This window comes from Xyrauchen texanus, chromosome 32 (assembly GCF_025860055.1).
Source record: "Xyrauchen texanus isolate HMW12.3.18 chromosome 32, RBS_HiC_50CHRs, whole genome shotgun sequence".
Taxonomy (NCBI): domain Eukaryota; kingdom Metazoa; phylum Chordata; class Actinopteri; order Cypriniformes; family Catostomidae; genus Xyrauchen; species Xyrauchen texanus.
Genome location: NC_068307.1, coordinates 1,691,236 through 1,709,997, shown reverse-complemented (window position 1 = coordinate 1,709,997; position 18,762 = coordinate 1,691,236). Strand labels below are relative to the sequence as shown.

Here is an 18,762-nt window from a genome sequence, read left to right as displayed (position 1 = left end):
AGAAGCATATACCATTGATTAACAACATCGGCGCTCACCGCAGGACTGTCTTAAAAACGTTATAAGTTACCATTAATAATCAGTTCTCCTATGGAATAACGAATGAGATTTAGCTGTTGCACTCTATTAAGGGGAGAAAGAGCACTGGATCTTAGTGTTTAAGTCATTTAATGGTGCAGATGATGTTTTTGTGTCTACTTAAAGAACAGCTGAGAGCGTCTCATCGCACAGAAACATCTCTCAGCATGCATTTAACTTTAATCATTCCTTATCAAGTCGGATCTAAAAAAATAAACATCTGCATAAGCAACCAAACCACTGATGAGTTTACTTCCATTGACCAGTAAATTAGTGGAAGTGTCTCAGTGTTTTCTGCCTCAAGAGTCAAATCTTGTGTTGCTGGAATCCTTCTCCTGGTCACTCGCTGCATTAATAGGTTTGGCTGCTTTCTTAAGTCATTAAATAACCGCAGCACTATGGGAGCATTACTTGCTTGACATAAACATCCCAAATGATCTGTTCTTCCTTCATAAATAAAATATTTTTAGAGAGAAAACAAAATGAGAGGAAAAAAACTTGAGATTTTTTTTTAATAAATAAATAAATATTTAGACAGAAAAAAAAAGTTTTAGAGCAACAAAAAATATACAGAAAATATTTTTATAGAGATTTTATAGACAAAAAAACTATTTGAAAAAATATATATATTTAAAAAAATAATAATATATATATATATATATATATATATATTTATTTTTAAAAAATTAAATATTTTTTACACAGAGAAACATCTAAATGTTTAGATTTTTTTTGACCAAAAAATTAGAAAAAACAATTCAGACAAAATAAAAAATTATTAGACAGGAAAAAAAATGAAAAAAATTATAAAAGAAATATATATTTTTTTAAGACAGAAACAATTTGTTTAGAGAAAATAAATTAGTTTGAAAAAGCATTATAGTGAATTTAAAAATTATATTTTAAGACAGAAAAAATTGAAAAAATTATTTTTTTTAATCGTTTTTTTTTTATTTGTTATTTTTTTTTTTTTAGACAGAAATATATCTGTAGGACATAAGTTCAGGAATGCACTAAGAAACCTTAAAAAAAATTATAAAATTATGATTTTTATTTTCACAGTGCGGTTCAGAGCTTCTGTAATTTGCATGTCATGGACACAAAAACGTTTATATGGAAGTTAAGCAATATCACACAAGCAGCCTTTATCATTGGCAATCCATAAATCCACTAAGTTCAATATAGACCTTTAAATTCTATAATCAAGAAGTTAATCATTTTGCAGTCTATAGCAAAGACTCAGAGATAAGCAATTCCTCCAGACCATAAGTATCATTCATTCATTCATTCGGCATTACGTCATCAATCTAGCGGGACAACTCCGAAACAAAGACATTCTCCAGATGAATTCCATCATTCAAGTGCAACAGTACAAGGGCGGAGTCAAATTACGAATGCGTTTATGAGTTATTAATGCACATCCTGCTGGTTCCCAAACGGGTCTGGGGTTCCAAACTACACAGAGCGGACGGAGTTGTGTTATAGAGCTATACAGCTCCATCAATTATTCAGCAGAGTTACTTGGATTTCCAGAATTGCCATACATTATACATGCAGTTCAACAAATGTCTCTGGTATTACACACGTATCTGTACACTTCAGCTGCGCAGTAATTAATCTTCTAAATGCACGGCAAAAAGTGCAGCGATCTCTTCACCCTCTCAGCTGCATTTCTCACGCTGATGTTTGAAACACTCCAGTGCACCCAAAGAAAATGACTGGCCGAGTGAAGGCGGGGAGGACCGAAGGATGGATTTTTTGGGTTGTTTGTGGCTTCCCGAGATTGATTTTCATCTCCTGAAGAACTGGGCTAATCTCAATCCCTCTCTAATCTGTCTCTAAAGCACTTGAAACCCCAGGCCTCTCACAGATGAAGGAAAAACAAGTGTCTGCCCGTCCAGGCCAGGGTGAAAAGGAAGTCCTGCCGTACAGGCACAGAAAATAATCCAATCACCTTTTAGATACAGACAATGTGCAGTAGCTGGACGAGGGTCGGTATTTGCCTCCTGGATTTGATTTTCAGGGGCATTTTGAACCTTTTATAGCACTTTGTTTTGTTTCTTTCTATGTCAATGTGGCGTCACTTTCAGTGCCATTTTTACCCTTAACACCCCTTAAAGGGACAGTACACCCAAAAATCGCCATTCACTTGCATTGTATGGACCAACAGAGCTGAAACATTCTTCTAAAAATCTTCATTTGTGTTCTGCAGAATAAAGAACGTCAAACACATCTGGGATGACATGAGGGTGAGTAAATGACGAGAGAAGTTTCATTTTGGGGTGAACTGTCCCTTTAAATGTTTGTTTGTTTGCATGATCTATGCTAAAGAAGCTCAATCCGTGATACCATTGTTGTCCGATTTTAATGCTGAGTTAAAAACGTGTCTTTGAGCGTAATCTTGACCAACCGTTTTGGGGCATTTTGAACCTTTTATAGCACTTTGTTTTGTTTTGTTCTTTCTATGTCAATGTGGCGTCACTTTAGGTGCCATTTTTACCCTTTAGCCCCCCTTAAAGGGACAGTACACCCAAAAATGAAACTCTCTCATCATTTACTCACCCTCATGTCATCCCAGATCTGTGTGACTTTCTTTCTTCTGCAGAACACAAATGAAGATTTTTAGAAGAATGTTTCAGCACTGTCAGTCCATACAATGCAAGTGAATGGTGACCTGAACTTTGAAGCCCCAAAAAGCACATAAAGGCAGCATATAAGTAACCCATAAGACTCCAGTGGTTGATCCATGTCTTCTGAAGCGATCCAATTGGGTTTGGGTGACAACAGACCAAAATGTAACTCATTTTTCACTATGACATCATCAGTCTCCATGGCGATCATAATATCAAGCTCACTATGTCAATGTGGCGTCACTTTAGGTGCCATTTTTACCCTTTAGCCCCCCTTAAAGGGACAGTACACCCAAAAATGAAGTTCAAGCATAATCTTGACCAACCGTTTTGTAGCTTTCGTTCAAGTCGATAAGAACTGTACTTATATTTATAGAAAGTAGCCGCACTGTATTGAACAAAGCTGTTGTGTCTGTGTTTGTGTGTGTTGAGGCTGTTCATAAGAAAAGCGTTTAATTTCACACATTCACGGAAATATGATTTTATAAAGGTGCGGTTTTGCATTCGCACACCCTCCTCCTGTTAACACGACACGTGTGAGGACTTTCACTTTCATGTTATCGTGACATCCTGCTCTTGTCTTGTTCTGTTAAATCTGATGATTTATTAATGAGCGAGTAAATATAGCCGAGGATCCTACGAGCTTTGTGCACATGTGGTATACACTCATGCACACACACAAACAGCTCTTACAAGGTAAAGAAATCAAATCCCTGATATTCTAGAAGAAATAACCCCGAAGAAACCAAACAAACAAAGGCTGGATTTACTGCAGGGTCTCACGTGGACCGTTTCGGCCTAAAGTGCTGTTTAGATTTCTTTCGTTTACGGCAGAACGCATCGATCACATGTGTGTATCAAAACCTGATATCAATAATTCAGCGCAAACACACCATCTGGAAATATGAACAAGACACCAAGAGCAGAAGAAAGAAACCTCATACCATTGCTCCGTCTTTAACTCTTAACCATAAACACCTTTTTGTTCATGCAGGGAGTTTAAAGGTCTATTATGAGAGAAAATAAACCTGCATAACACAGTGTTTTTGGCCCTCGGCCCACTAAAGTGTAGCTGCATTTTTCAATCCAATCTTGAGTCACTGATTAATATCCAAGAGTCCATAAAAAGACAAGAAAATAATGCAGAATAATTCATCGTGTTATGCAGCACGCAAGTACAGAGCCATTAGCATGCATGACTGTGCTCACACTCCCGCTGTCCCACCGCAAAACACACACGCACCGAGCGAAAGCGAGAGAGAGGGCACTAAACAGATTGTCAGACATTGACTCTCCCATGCCTCGCCGTTTGACAGTATTTCGCTTCAGTTCCCAAAGCAATACATCTAGAGTTCATGCAGCAATCTGATTACCTGACAAGTGCTTTTATCGCTCAATTTTGCAAAAAACAAGTTGACAGAAACCCAATCTCTACGAAAAACACAGTGACTGACTATATAGCACAAGCACAACTACTGCCCTCATCTCATTACAGTTCCTCCACAACATGACCTGTCCTCCTCCGTTCCCCACCCCCCTCTTGCTCAGGGACATTTTTAAGGATGTTTAATGGACAGAAACAGCTCTAGTCGCTAAAGGTGCATCGCTGTGTCCGGCTGCAAACTCCCTCAAACATTGACCTTTACAAGCGGAGAGTGTCAAGCTGCCCTCCTATTTGCCCTTAAAGGAATGGGTTCAATACATGTTAAGCTCAATCAACAGCATTTCCGGCATTATGTTGATTCCCCCCAAAAAATCTTAGTCTATCCTTAATATGACGGGCACAGACATGGAGGCTCCGAGAGTCCAAAATGAATCAAATCCCAGACGCGGTTTATTTTGCAGCCAAAATCCAAATAATAATCATAACATGCGCGCACACACACACGCACACACTACTACACGCACGCACGCACACACACACACACTCGCACACACGCATGCAAGCACACACACACTAGCACACACACGCACTCGCACCCACACACACACACACTTGCACACACACACGCACTCGTGCACACACACTCACACACACACACGCACACACACAAACACTCGCGCACACACACACACTCGCGCACACACTCGCACACTCACGCATGCACACACATGCACACACATGCACGCACTCACACACACACACACACACTCACGCACATACACTCGCACGCACACACACACACACACGCATGCACACACACACACGCTCACACAAACTCACACACACTCGCGCACGCGCACACACAAACACTCACACACAATCACAAACACACGCACACTCGCACGCACACACACACACACACACACGCTTGCACGCACACACATTCGTACACACACTTGCACAAGCATGCACACACACACGCACACACTCACAAACGCACACTCGCATGCACACACACTCGTGCACACACAAAAATACAATTTGGTCGCACAAGACTATTAATTGTAAACAACACCGAAATGCACTGGGGACTCTTATTTTGAAAATTCTCCCAGCTCACACAAACACATACGGGAAACAAAACATGCAATCATACAGTCAAGCAAGTAAACGGTGTCAAATAAACTAATTAATACCGCATGAGCAGTTATTCATCAATAGTAGATCATCAGTGTTCCGGAAATAAAAACAGACCAGTTTTCCAAAGATATTACTTATATACATTTATTTAACTCTTTTCCCGCCAGCGTTTTTAAAAAAAGTTGCCAGCCACCGCCAGGGTTTTTAACGATTTTCGCTAAATATTAATGGCCCGCAGAATATTTTCTTCCATGAATATATGAAGATGCTATATATCACAATAAAGATCTGAGCCTCTGCTTTTAGGCAAAAAAACGATTTTATTTTATCTTCATTTGTTCTTTTTTTATTGCCACTTGAACAGAGGTAGGTTTTGTCAAAAACAACATTTCGGACAAAAAGCTGAGAAAAAGGCATTTTTATCAAACAAGTGCTTTAGTATTAGTATGGTGTTCCACTTCACGTTTGAGACGATCGCAGTCTGTTTCTTTGATCAAAGAGTTGCATACTCTTTCAAAACATGCGCGCGGGTCTTCCGTACCGTATAACACCTAAAACACGGATACCCAGAAAATTCCGTGTTTGGCGGGGAAAGAGTTAAGTGTCGTGAGATATCTCACCGGTCTTCTACAAAATAAGTGTCCGCGAGCCGCAGTCTCTGACACTTTCTGCCTGTCAATCATTTTACACGTTCTCAAGGTATCGTGTTGCAGCGAAATATTGAGACTTAATGCCATTTTTATGTCATGCAGTTCATAACAGTTGTCAGTTGAGGGCGCTGTTTCGCTGCTGTTGTTTCTGCTCGTGACGGTCTCAATAAAGCTCACTTGGTATCATTGGAGCGGGGTTTTAGATCCAACGGCTCAGCCTGTGGAAATTCTAGAACGGCTAAAATCGCTTACAGCACCTTTAACAACAAAAGCTCTTTGAAGAGCTCATTATTTATAAGCTTATAAAAAGGAACAATAATTTAAGAACAACTATCGGCTTTGAGCTACACAAAGTTATATCCAATTTTATGACTTTGTTGCCAAGACAACGTTATGCTACAAACCCTAATGAGACTTCAAAGGAAAATTTAAATTTAAAGCTCAAATAATACATGACTTTTAATAGTAGAATTAATTTAAGTGCTTTTTGAAAAATTGGCCCAATTGACTTCCATTATAAGTACCTCACTTTTTTTTTTTTTTTTTACACATTTTTGTTTTCTTTTGTTCATCATGCCACAAATGCCATTGATTGAATATATTCTTTAAGTGACTCAAGTGAATTTTTTTTTACATGTGCAAGCATGAACAGACTTTTAATATGCCATGCAAGCATTAGACCGTTCTCAAACATCATTTCGATGATGCAAAAAATGAAATAAAACATAAAATGTATAGAAAACATGCTACATTACGTTATGTGTGCAGAGTTGTGTTTGTGTGTGCTCATTCACTTTACATGCGCCTTTGAGCTGTCACATGCACACAAGGCAGACTGTCGCCTCCTACAGGACACTTTTAGAGCCATCAGCAGAAATATCAACCTCTGGTTCATCCTAACACACATTTCAACTCTCTAGAATTGGGCGAGCAATGAAAATATGATCTTTTAAGGCAAGGTTCATCTCAAGATCCAAAGAAGTCCACATAAAGCAATCATACTGACATGCATTTTTTATGTGCATGTATTTAAATGGCTGCAACAAAAAGGTCCTCCATGGCAATACCTTAACTTTAACTCTGTTCTCAGATCTGCTCTTTAGTATGAAACAGACATGAGAGAGAATACTCAACTCCTCTCTAGAAGACTAGAAAATCCCCTGTACTCGGGTTAGAGGGATAGCACAGAAGATTTTCTTAAACCTCGAGTTAACATTAAGTAATAGATCCGGACGCCTGCAGCGTAATTAAGTGCTATTACGTCGCTTTATCCAGGAAACTTCTTTCGGCCAATCGAATTACAGCCCTTGTGTTGTGTTCTCCTAGAGCAGACGGCCCTGGTGCTGTAATTGATCCTGAACCTCTTTTCATTTTAGACGTATTATTACAACGGCCAGCTATTTGTAACCTCTGGATCAGCCACTATAAAACACCATTAAGAGGCCCGTGTCCTGCCCTCACGCTACTGCTGCCGCAGCCGGCGCTGATGGAAACTATTTAAAGTGCCCTTGTGCAGCTGTGTGACGAGCGGAGGGACTGTGTGTGTTTTGATTTATTTATTTATATATTCATTTATTTTCATCATAACTCCATATAAAGCCTCTGAAAGACACATTTTTTTTGGATGCATGCATTGATTGTCAATGTGATAATGCACAGTAAATATATAGGAATGCATTTACTAATGTTAATGAATAGAACCGTATAGTACAGTGATCAAAATTAAACAGAATGCATATTCAAATGAAGTGAAATGACCCACAGATGTGTTAAGAGTTGAAAGTTATTCAAAATAAAAACAAAATCTACTTTTGGGGAAATGTGGTGCCAGTGTCCTCATATGTGGACGTCATGTTTATCAGGGCGCTGACGTGCGGAAAATGTATGGATTTTTTAAAGTGGCATATCAAATGAAACTAGAGACTCTCCTTTTTATAACCAAATGGGTTTCAATGAAAAATCGAAAAGATATTTCTTACCAGAGGCACTTATGTTGGTGATGCCTCCGTCAGAGCGCTGTAAAGGAAATCTGCAGCATGTTGTTGTGTCACGTGACTCGGTGCGGCAGAAGTTTAACCCTTAAATGACAGTCTAGAGTCTTGTGAACAGTATTTAGTAAGTTTTTATTCATTTAAATTATGCATTGCGCAAAGCGAAGTCAAAATAGCGAGTCCTCGCATAAGGCCGCGCGGTCGCATGAGGTTAAAGCTGAAGTATGTAATTTCTGTGACACTAACGCCACCGAACGGAATTGCAAAAATGAATAATGTTTTTAAAACAGCTTTCTGAATATGCCCCCTCGTCTACCATTGATCAAACAAAGAGATCGTCGTGGGTCACTCAAAACAAACACAGGAATTATCATAGTGCCACAGAGACACGGTGTTTACACTGCGAGATAATGAACCTATGAATGGCTCACTTACCGCTGTCACTGCATATAAAGTTTCAGCTTTAAGTTTGAAAAGTTGGTTTTCCACAACGTCATCATTTTCCTACTATTTGTGTTTCATGCGGGACAGAAAACCATACAGGTTTGGAACAATGAGTAGCCTGAATGACGACAGAATCTTCATATTTGTGGTGAACAACCCCTTTAATCTCTCTCTCTAATGCATTCTGCTCCGGACCAGAGGAGAGGAGAGCCAGATTACTTTCCAGCCCAGTAACAGGATAGCAGATCTGCCTCCTGCCACACTTCTGCTGTAAATAATCGAGAGTATATCCTGTAATGTATGGATCTGTGTAAACACACAACATGCACTCTTGTTTATTTTCAGCGCTATACTGAAGAGGCAGTTTTGAGAGAGAAGGGCATGTATTTGTGCTGCAGTGCTTGTTCCTGTGGTTTGATGAGGCCTCTGTAGTTATTCTGCTCATTATTAAAGAGCCCAGAATAATGGCTCTTGCTCTGACCTCTGACCTGCAGAGGGGGGGACCTGGGACACAACGAATAGTAACGAACGCACACACACAACCACACACTCAAAGACATGCACATGCACAGCAGCGGCTAACACGCAGACTTCGAGACCGTTAAACCCTTTCACAAAGGAAAATCTTATTTTTTTCACCAAAATGATGTGTTTTCAAAGAGTTACTCATAGAACATGGTAGTAAATGCTCAAGGGGTAACTGGTGCACTCACATCAGACATTTTAAATGTATGTTATCACACAATTTAATGTAATGAGGACAGTCGTATAGAATTATGAGTTAGGGTCAAATGTAATCAGCCATAGTGAATGATTAAAAATGGCTTTTTATAAATCTGGCCACCACCGTATCAAAGGGTTAATCACGGATCCTCAAGATGACCCTCGAAAAGCATAACCGCTCACACGTGTTCAAGACACGCGTTCTTCTTTACCCACAAGCACACAGCTTTAATAAATATACCTTTAGCAAAAAGTAAACTGCATATCTACCAACAAGGCTCTTGAGTACACACATTATGAAGAAAAATATATATATATATATAAATAAATAAATGTGTAAAAGACATAAAAGGTCGAACGAAAGCAAGCGAGAGACAGCTTAATTAATTTCTGCCAGCTGTAATCTCAATCGCTACACATGCACACGTACACCTGATGTACAGAGTTTAGAGAGGTGACTGTAGCCTCATCTGACACGACAGATTTCAAATGACTTTAAACTGGCTTAGCAGCACAGACACACATAAGTTGTCACTAGCTTAACCAAATCACTCCACACAAAGACGCATTAGCAACGAGCGAGGGAATCCAGGAAAGCTCTTTCTTCCTTTAAACGCAGTCTGAACGTCTTCTATAGAGACAGGATTGTCCCGGCGCTCTTGAGTACGAAGGTGACACAAACCTGCTGAGTAAGTCATTCGGTAAGTGTGTTGATAATTGAAATGTTTGAGCGCAAGCAAATGACGTTACGTTGGTTTATATGGAAATAAAATGATTTTGTATTTACTCGACCTCAAGTGTGAGCAATAACAGAAAGGACTGTCATCCTGACATTGTGAGAGACAAACCTGAGGAAACGTGAGGATTCAGAGCTCCACAGGAAACTACTTATTGATCGCAGCTCGACTCATTTGTAATCTAGTGGCTGGCATCAAATCATCACACTATCGCCGTTATAAAATAACAAGCCTTTAGGGCTGAACCTGTCTGTGCATCAAACCTCTACACATCAAAACAATATCTCCATGGCAGAATTATGTTCCATACTCAATTTCCTCTTAACGCATTACCTGAAACAATATGAGCAAAGCTAGATTTCAAAAAACGATAGCAAGGTGCTCTCCTGCATCTGGCAAGGGACGGATAGCGACTCGTGTTTCATATCATCACCGGCTGCGATGCATTGTATGCACATGCATCCACTCACCCATTCCTTTATTGACCTAGAGAGACAGAGGATGAGGAGGAGATGGAAGGTAATAAGGAAGAGTAATATAAGTGGTCTTTCTTACCTGAATTATTGACATCCTGTTCACTGGCGTCTCCGTGGTGTTCGTAACGGGTCCTGTGAAGCTGGTGTGACAGCCAACATGCCCTTGAGGAACGCTGAGGTTGTTGACGGTCGGTTTGAGGTACATGACCTCTGATCTCGGTGAGCTGAGGGGTAGACGTGTTTGGTAGTCGAAGTACATGGGTGAGGTGGCCAGCGACGGGCTGCTGACGACATTCATCACGTTCATGGTGTCCCGTTCTTCCACTTCGCTTTGCACCAGCATGATGTCGTTCTTATTGATCTTCTTCTTCTTGCTTTTGCCCAGTTGCGGGTGGGTGTACTCAGCGATGCGACAGTTGTACGTGCGGATCTCCTTGTTCTCCCGTTTGCACTTGACTGCGATGGTGATCATGGCCGCTAAGAGCATGATGGAGATGATACTGAGGGTCACTATCAACGGGAGCGAAATGTCCCAGTTGTGGTGTTCGGCGTTGATGTGCGGTTCACCCTCAGGCAAGGGTCCGGAGTAGGCTTTGACGATGAGCTTGGCCATGGCGGACAGAGTCGGCTTTCCGTGGTCAGTCACCTTGATGATGAGTTCCACAACAGGTGATACTTCCTCCCACAGTGGCTGGGCTGTCCGCACCTCACCCGTCACCGAATCGATCTCAAACAGGTGTTCCTCGTTCCCATCCGAGATCTCGTAGGTGAGGCGACCGCTCTCGCCAAAGTCGTTGTCCACCGCTCTGACCGTGGTGATAATATGACCGACCCCCACATTCCGGGGAACGTGGATCTCGGCAGTATCGTTCTGGAGTAATGGAAGCACAATGACGGGAATGTTGTCATTAACATCCAGCACACTCACGCGGACTGTGGTGTTGCTCTCCAGGTGAGGATTACCCGAATCCTTGGCCTGGACTTTAAAGTCAAAGTACTTGGTTTGCTCATAGTTGAAACTCCTCAGGGCATAAATTGCACCATCAGTGGGTTTGATGTTTACATATGTGGTGATAGACTCCTCACTGACGTTAGAAGGAAGGAGGGTATAGGACACAGTACCATTTAGGCCCAAATCAGGGTCATGGGCCAGAACAGAGCCCAGATATTCCCCTGGGATGTTGTTTTCGGGCACCTGAAGAAGGTACACCATTTTTGTGAAGCGAGGTGGATTATCATTTTCATCTAAAATCTTAACAGAGAAAGACTTGGTTGAGTTCAGTGGCGGGTTGCCATTGTCTTTGGCCACAATGGTGATGTTATACTCATCTTTTACCTCTCTATCCAGTGGCCTGTCGGTCACCACAGTGTAGAAGTTATCGTAATTCTCCTCCAACTTGAAGGGGACGTTCCCCAAGATTCTACACTGAAGCTGCCCATTGCGACCCGAGTCCTTGTCCGTGACTCTCACGAGAGCGATCACAGTCCCTGGAGTCGCCGCTTCACTGACCGCCCCCTGACGCACCGCCACGAATCCTATCGACGGCCAGTTGTCATTCTTGTCGAGCACTTTAACGGTGACTTTACAATGGCCAGGAATTGGGTTGGGGCCTTGATCTTTCGCCTGAACATCAATCTCTATAATTGGGTACTCCTCAAAGTCGATTTTACCCTGAATCTTTATGACCCCCGTTCGGGAGTCTATTGAGAACAGCTCTTTGATATTTTCTGGGACGTAACAGCTAAAAGAATAAGTAACCTGCCCATTAATCCCTTCATCGGAATCTGTGGCATTTAAATCTATCAATACCATGCCTGGGGACGAATTCTCAGGGACCTCCACGACATATGAGGGCTGCTCGAACACTGGGCTATTGTCATTGGAATCAGTGACTTTCACATTGATTTGCATTGTGCCTGATTTAGGATATTCCCCTCCATCTGTGGCCGTTATAATTAAAGTGTGATGGCTGCGCTCCTCTCGGTCTAAGGATCTCTGGACGACCAATTCTGGGAATTTCGTTCCATCCCCTCTGGATTTTACATCCAAAGAAAATATACTGTAATCGTCCCGTGTGATCTGATACGTTTTCAAGCCGTTTTCCCTCGTATCTGGGTCGAAGGCGGCGGCCAAGGGGTAACGCGTGCCCGGGGCTGCGTTCTCAGAGATGTCGATATCGATCTGTTCAGAGGGAAAGCTCGGCGCATTATCGTTTATGTCCTGTATCTCAACTTTAATCATGCAGATCTCCTTGTCGTTGGCGAACACTTCCATGGAGAGCTGGCACTTGGTGTTTTGTCTACACAGTGATTCCCTGTCGATCCGCTGTTTAGTGTATAGCAGCCCGCTTTCAGGATCCACATCTATAAGATGCGGGGCGGAGTTCTCCAACACCCTGAAGTTGGATTTTTTCCCCTGCTCCCCCAATTCCAACTCTGCATCCTTGGCGATGTTTCCAATGACGCCCTGAATTTTCTCCTCGGGTATGGAGTAGTTCAAGTTTTTCAATGTCAGGGCTTGCGCCCAGAAAAGTAGGAAAAGGAAAACAGAAAGATGCATCCCTTTCAGTGAGAGGTGCCTCTGGTTGCTGATGCGTATCACGCCTCCGACCTGTTGATCTTCCCGGCAATATTAAGATTTATACCTTCAATTACTGAGCACACATGGCGATTCATGATAAGAGACGTGTACAGTCATTCTGTGGGCTTTTCCTTTCAATGCTCTTTTCTTTTCTTCTGAGGCAGTGCTCCCTTGATCCTGAGTTTTTACAACAAACGGCAAGGCTGTAGAGCTAATTTATATTCTGCTGAACGCCCAGGCGCATTGGAGGCATAATCACAATCCGGTTTCCACAAAGAAATAGCCTTTCCGAGCCTCTTCGCCTGTAACAAAAAAGAAAAAGAAAAACACTTCTCTTTCAGAATCACAGTGATTATAACAAGGACTATTGCATTCAATAATTTTAATACTGACATCAAGATGAATTGTTGCCTTGAAAAAAACCCCACATCTGTCTTCTCAGCATATGCGGGTTTTCCCCCCAGCAGTGTGACCGTAATGAAACGCGCATCTAATGCGTAATTCCCATTTCCTTGACGAACGACGTGGACAGAATGTCAATCCAACCTTGAGATGCGTCGGGGCGCTTTACCACTGAACACAGGTGGATATTCGTGTTTTTCTGCTCTCAGCATGTAGGTTAAGCAATGCGTCGAGGATACGCCATGTGGCACGGGTAATCAACCCCAAGCGCGTTACGCGCTTCAAACGCGCAACTATCAATGAAGGTGGTGAGCAAATGAAGACGGATAAATCTCTTTCTGTTTCCCTACGTGCTGAAACAGCTGCTTAAATGAGGCTATATCTACTATAGCTGTGTTGAGGCAACCCCATGAATACAAATGCGTTGGAATAAGCCTCTTAAACCGCTAAAACCCACATAATCCGGCTGTTAAATACAATTTATACATAGTCGCATAAAGCAAAATAGAAATGCAAGACAATCCTGGGTGGTTATTTATCCCGTGCTTTAAAAATAGAGGGCTTCTTTAGAGAAAGCTGTTGCATCCTCATTGACACTGCATGTGCGCATCCAACAGCTCTAGACTTCAAGCGCATCGATGACATTTCATAACTAAGAAAATCTTGAAAGACACTTGGAAAGAAGATGATGAGGAGTAGGAAAAACATCTCACAGACTTACCTGTAGCCTTCTAGTAAGTACTAAGACAAGCATCACCAAAGACGGATTACATCCTTCGCGCCACCGTTCCAAAGCGCGGAAAAACTCCAAATGGACTATATGGGAAAATAAAGTGCTCCCCAAAAGTGCGCTTGTAATGTCAATGAGGCAGCAGCAGCAACAGCACCTCTGATTAGGATGCAGGGACTCTCCTCAGCTCATGCACTGAGTCACCGGGACTCGGGCTGCTGGTTATTATTTAGGAGGGATATCTTGACCCAGACATCAAATATACATCCACAAGCAACGAAATCACCAATGCGAACCTGCGTCTCTTGTACTGCATTGACGCGGGGTGAGACATCCCCGTGATAGATGCGTCCTTGCGCCCTTAGGAGACTATGCGTCCAATCCCTTCAGCTGAAGTCGAAAAAATAAATGCGAAGGATAAAGAAGACAGTCCAAAGTTTAAATGTGAATATTAACCGAAAGTGTTCAGTCTTTGCTTGTCACTGACGCCAGCTGTCAATAACGGTGTGGGAATAAACGCACTCTTCTGCCGCCTCTGCGCGTTTCTCTCTCTCTCTGACTGTCACACTGTTTCTCATCGTGCATTAAACATTGTTACTGATCCTCCACCAACCAATGAAGGGAGGAGGAGGAGAATAGTGCAGCAAATCACATTCGCTGAATTCGAATTGTGGGCGGGGCTTCCAGAACGCTCCTGTATGTGAGTGATCATTTGGACATGTATAAAAGACTCCTTTAGTGTGTGTGTGCCACGAGCGGGGTTGGAATTCTGTACGTTAAAGAAACTGTTAAAGCAATCAATCAAATGTGGAGTGGAAAGTTGCATATGTTTGCTTTCAGGCTGTACAAGATCTTAGTTTGATCTGATTCGTCTGTTTGTACCAAAGCAATGGCAAAATTGGCAACTGGTCCTGGTATGTTGCCAATAACATGACACTCAAAACATCCACAAAGAATGAATCCCATTCACTCCATAAAAGAAAAGAAAACGCACAACTGTCCAAGATGATTGTAATATTATACGCGATCAATAATTGTGGAGTTTTGAAGACTCTTAAAACTGGAAGTGGGTGAGTTTGAGCATTTGTTGGTTTGTGTAAATCTCAACAGCTTTATTAAAAAACGATTCGCTTATTTTCAGCCTGGAGTTATACTGCATATAGTAATACATCTTTGGCAATAGAGAGAGGAATAAACTCATGGTGTACTGGCTCTCACAGGGTTGTCGCATAAGCTGCATACTGTAATACACAGAAAATGCGCAAAGTTTCCAGACTATTATTATACTCCGACACAAACAACATCAAGCCGAAGAGAGCTGCACGTGCTCTGCCCGAAGAGCAGGTCGATGAAAAGAACAGTGCAAACACATGATGCTTCTGCAGCTCATTAAGCCCTCTAGTGGACACCTTTGAACCCTCGACTAGAATTACTCTCGTTTTTTAGTCTATGAAGGTTTAATGTAATACCTAAAAAAACATGTTTTATACAGAAAAGATTAAATATATATAATATGTCAAATAAATTATTTAAATATATGTGTCTAATTAAAATAATACAAAATATATATCATACCAAGTACATGTATTTTTTATCATGTTCATTTTATATAAAATATACTTACGTGTGTGTGTGTGTGTGTGTGTGTGTGTTTGTGTGTACAGACTATGTAGTGTAGTAAATCAATGAAAATTCAGTTATACATACACAAATAAATATAAAGAATGGACATATATGTAGAATGTATACACACATATATACATATACAGATATACATACACACACACATATATACATATACAGATATACAGATATATACACAAACACACACACATATATATATATATACATATATACACACACACATATACACACATATATACATATACAGATATACATACACACACACACATATACACACATATATACATATACAGATATACATACACACACACACACACACACACACACATACACACATATATACATATACAGATATACATACACACACACACACACACATACACACATATATACATATACAGATATACATACACACACACACACACACACACACACATATACACACATATATACATATACAGATATACATACACACACACACACACACATATATATATATATATACACACACACATACACACATATATATATCACATATATATATGTGTGTGTATATACATATATATACATATGTGTATATATATATATATATGATATATCTGTATATACATACATATATACATATATATGTATATATATATGTATATGTATATGTATATGACACAGTATATGAGAGAGTATCTATGTGTGAGTGTTTGTGTGATTGTATATTATCACTTTGGGGACCAAATGTCCCACATAAGGATAGTAAAACCCAAAATGTTTGACCTTGTGGGGACATTTTGTAGGTCCCATGAGGAAAACAGCTATAAATCATACTAAATTATGTTTTTGAAAATGTAAAATGCAGAAAGTTTTCTGTGAGGGTTAGGTTTAGGGGTAGGGTTAGGTTTAGGGATAGAATATAAAGTTTGTACAGTATAAAACCATTATGTCTATGGAAAGTCCCCATAAAACATGGAAACACAACATGTGTGTGTGTGAGTGTGTGTGTATGTGTGTGAGTGAGTGTGTGTGTGAGTGTATGTATATATGTGTGTGTATATATGTGTGTGTATGTGTGTGTTTGTGTGTGTATATATGTGTGTGTATGTGTGTGTATATATGTGTGTGTATATATGTGTGTGTATGTGTGTGTTTGTGTGTGTATATATGTATGCATGTTTGTATATACAGTGGGTACGTAAAGAATTCAGACCCCCTTAAATTTTTCACTCTTTGTTATATTGCAGCCATTTGCTAAAATCATTTAAGTTCATTTTTTTTCCTCATTATTGTACACACAGCACCCCATATTGACAGAAAAACACAGAATTGTTGACATTTTTGCACATTTATTAAAAAAGAAAAATTGAAATATCATATGGTCCTAAGTATTCAGACCCTTTGCTGTGACACTCATATATTTAACTCAGGTGCTGTTCATTTCTTCTGATCACCCTTGAGATGGTTCTACACCTTCAATTGAGTCCAGCTGTGTTTGATTATACTGATTGGACTTGATTAGGAAAGCCACACACCTGTCTATATAAGACCTTACAGCTCACAGTGCATGTCAGAGCAAATGAGAATCATGAGGTCAAAGGAACTGCCTGAAGAGCTCAGAGACAGAGTTGTGGCAAGGCAAAGATCTGGCCAAGGTTACAAAAACATTTCTGCTGCCCTTAAGGTTCATAAGAGCACAGTGGCCTCCATAATCCTTAAATGGAAGATGTTTGGGACGACCAGAACCCTTCCTAGAGCTGGCCGTCCGGCCAAACTGAGCTATCGGGGGAGAAGAGCCTTGGTGAGAGAGGTAAAGAAGAACCCAAAGATCACTGTGGCTGAGCTCCAGAGATGCAGTCGGGAGATGGGAGAAAGTTGTAGTAAGTCAACCATCACTGCAGCCATCCACCAGTCGGGGCTTTATGGCAGAGTGGCCCGACGGAGGCCTCTGCTCAGTGCAAGACACATGAAAGCCCGCATGGAGTTTGCTAAAAAACACCTGAAGGACTCCAAGATGTTGATAAATAAGATTCTCTGGTCTGATGAGACCAAGATAGAACTTTTGGCCTTAATTCTAAGCGGTATGTGTGGAGAAAACCAGGCACTGCTCATCACCTGTCCAATACAGTCTCAACAGTGAAGCATGGTGGTGGCAGCATCATGCTGTGGGGGTGTTTTTCAGCTGCAGGGACAGGACGACTGGTTGCAATCGAGGGAAAGATGAATGCGGCCAAGTACAGGGATATCCTGGACGAAAACCTTCTCCAGAGTGCTCTGGACCTCAGACTGGGCCGAAGGTTCACCTTCCAACAAGACAATGACCCTAAGCACACCGCTAAAATAACGAAGGAGTGGCTTCACAACAACTCCGTGACTGTTCTTGAATGGCCCAGCCAGAGCCCTGACTTAAACCCAATTGAGCATCTCTGGAGAGACCTGAAAATGGCTGTCCACCAACGTTTACCATCCAACCTGACAGAACTGGAGAGGATCTGCAAGGAGGAATGGCAGAGGATACCCAAATCCAGATGTGAAAAACTTGTTGCATCTTTCCCAAAAAGACTCATGACTGTATTAGATCAAAAGGGTGCTTCTACTAAATACTGAACAAAGGGTCTGAATACTTAGGACTATGTGATATTTCAGTTTTTCTTTTTTAATAAATGTGCAAAAATGTCAACAATTCTGTGTTTTTCAGTCAATATGGGGTGCTGTGTGTACAATAATGAGGGGGGTCTGAATAATAATTTAAGGGGGTCTGAATATTTTCCGTACCCACTGTATATGTGTATGTGTGTGTGTGTATATATATATATATGTATGTGTGTTTGTGTATACATGTATATGTGTATATACACATACACACATATATACACAAACATGCATACATATATACACACACAAACACACACATACACATATATACACACACAAACACACACACACATATATACACACACACACACATATATATATATGTATATACACACACTGATCTGCCACAACATTAAAAGCACCTGCCTAATATTGTGTAAGTCCCCCTCGTGCCGCCAAAACGGCACCAACCCTCATCTCAGAACAGCATTCAGAGATGATATTCTTCAGCACAATTATAGAGCGGTTATCTGAGTTACTTTAGACTTGATCAGTTCTAACCAGTCTGACCG

The 18,762-nt window shown here is 40.9% G+C and overlaps 1 protein-coding gene across 1 annotated transcript in view; it reads right to left on the bottom strand.

Moving 5' to 3' along the window:
* pcdh17 (protocadherin 17) overlaps positions 1 to 14,506 on the bottom strand; it is a 102,367-nt gene extending 87,861 nt beyond the window's left edge. The window contains exons 1-2 of the mRNA XM_052101614.1: positions 13,958 to 14,506; positions 10,333 to 13,136 (exon numbers count right to left, since the gene is read on the bottom strand). Coding sequence (XP_051957574.1) covers positions 10,333 to 12,813 — 2,481 coding nt within the window. The 5' untranslated portion in view covers positions 12,814 to 13,136; positions 13,958 to 14,506. The remainder of the gene's footprint in view (positions 1 to 10,332; positions 13,137 to 13,957) is intronic.
* Between the last annotated feature and the right edge of the window lie 4,256 nt (positions 14,507 to 18,762).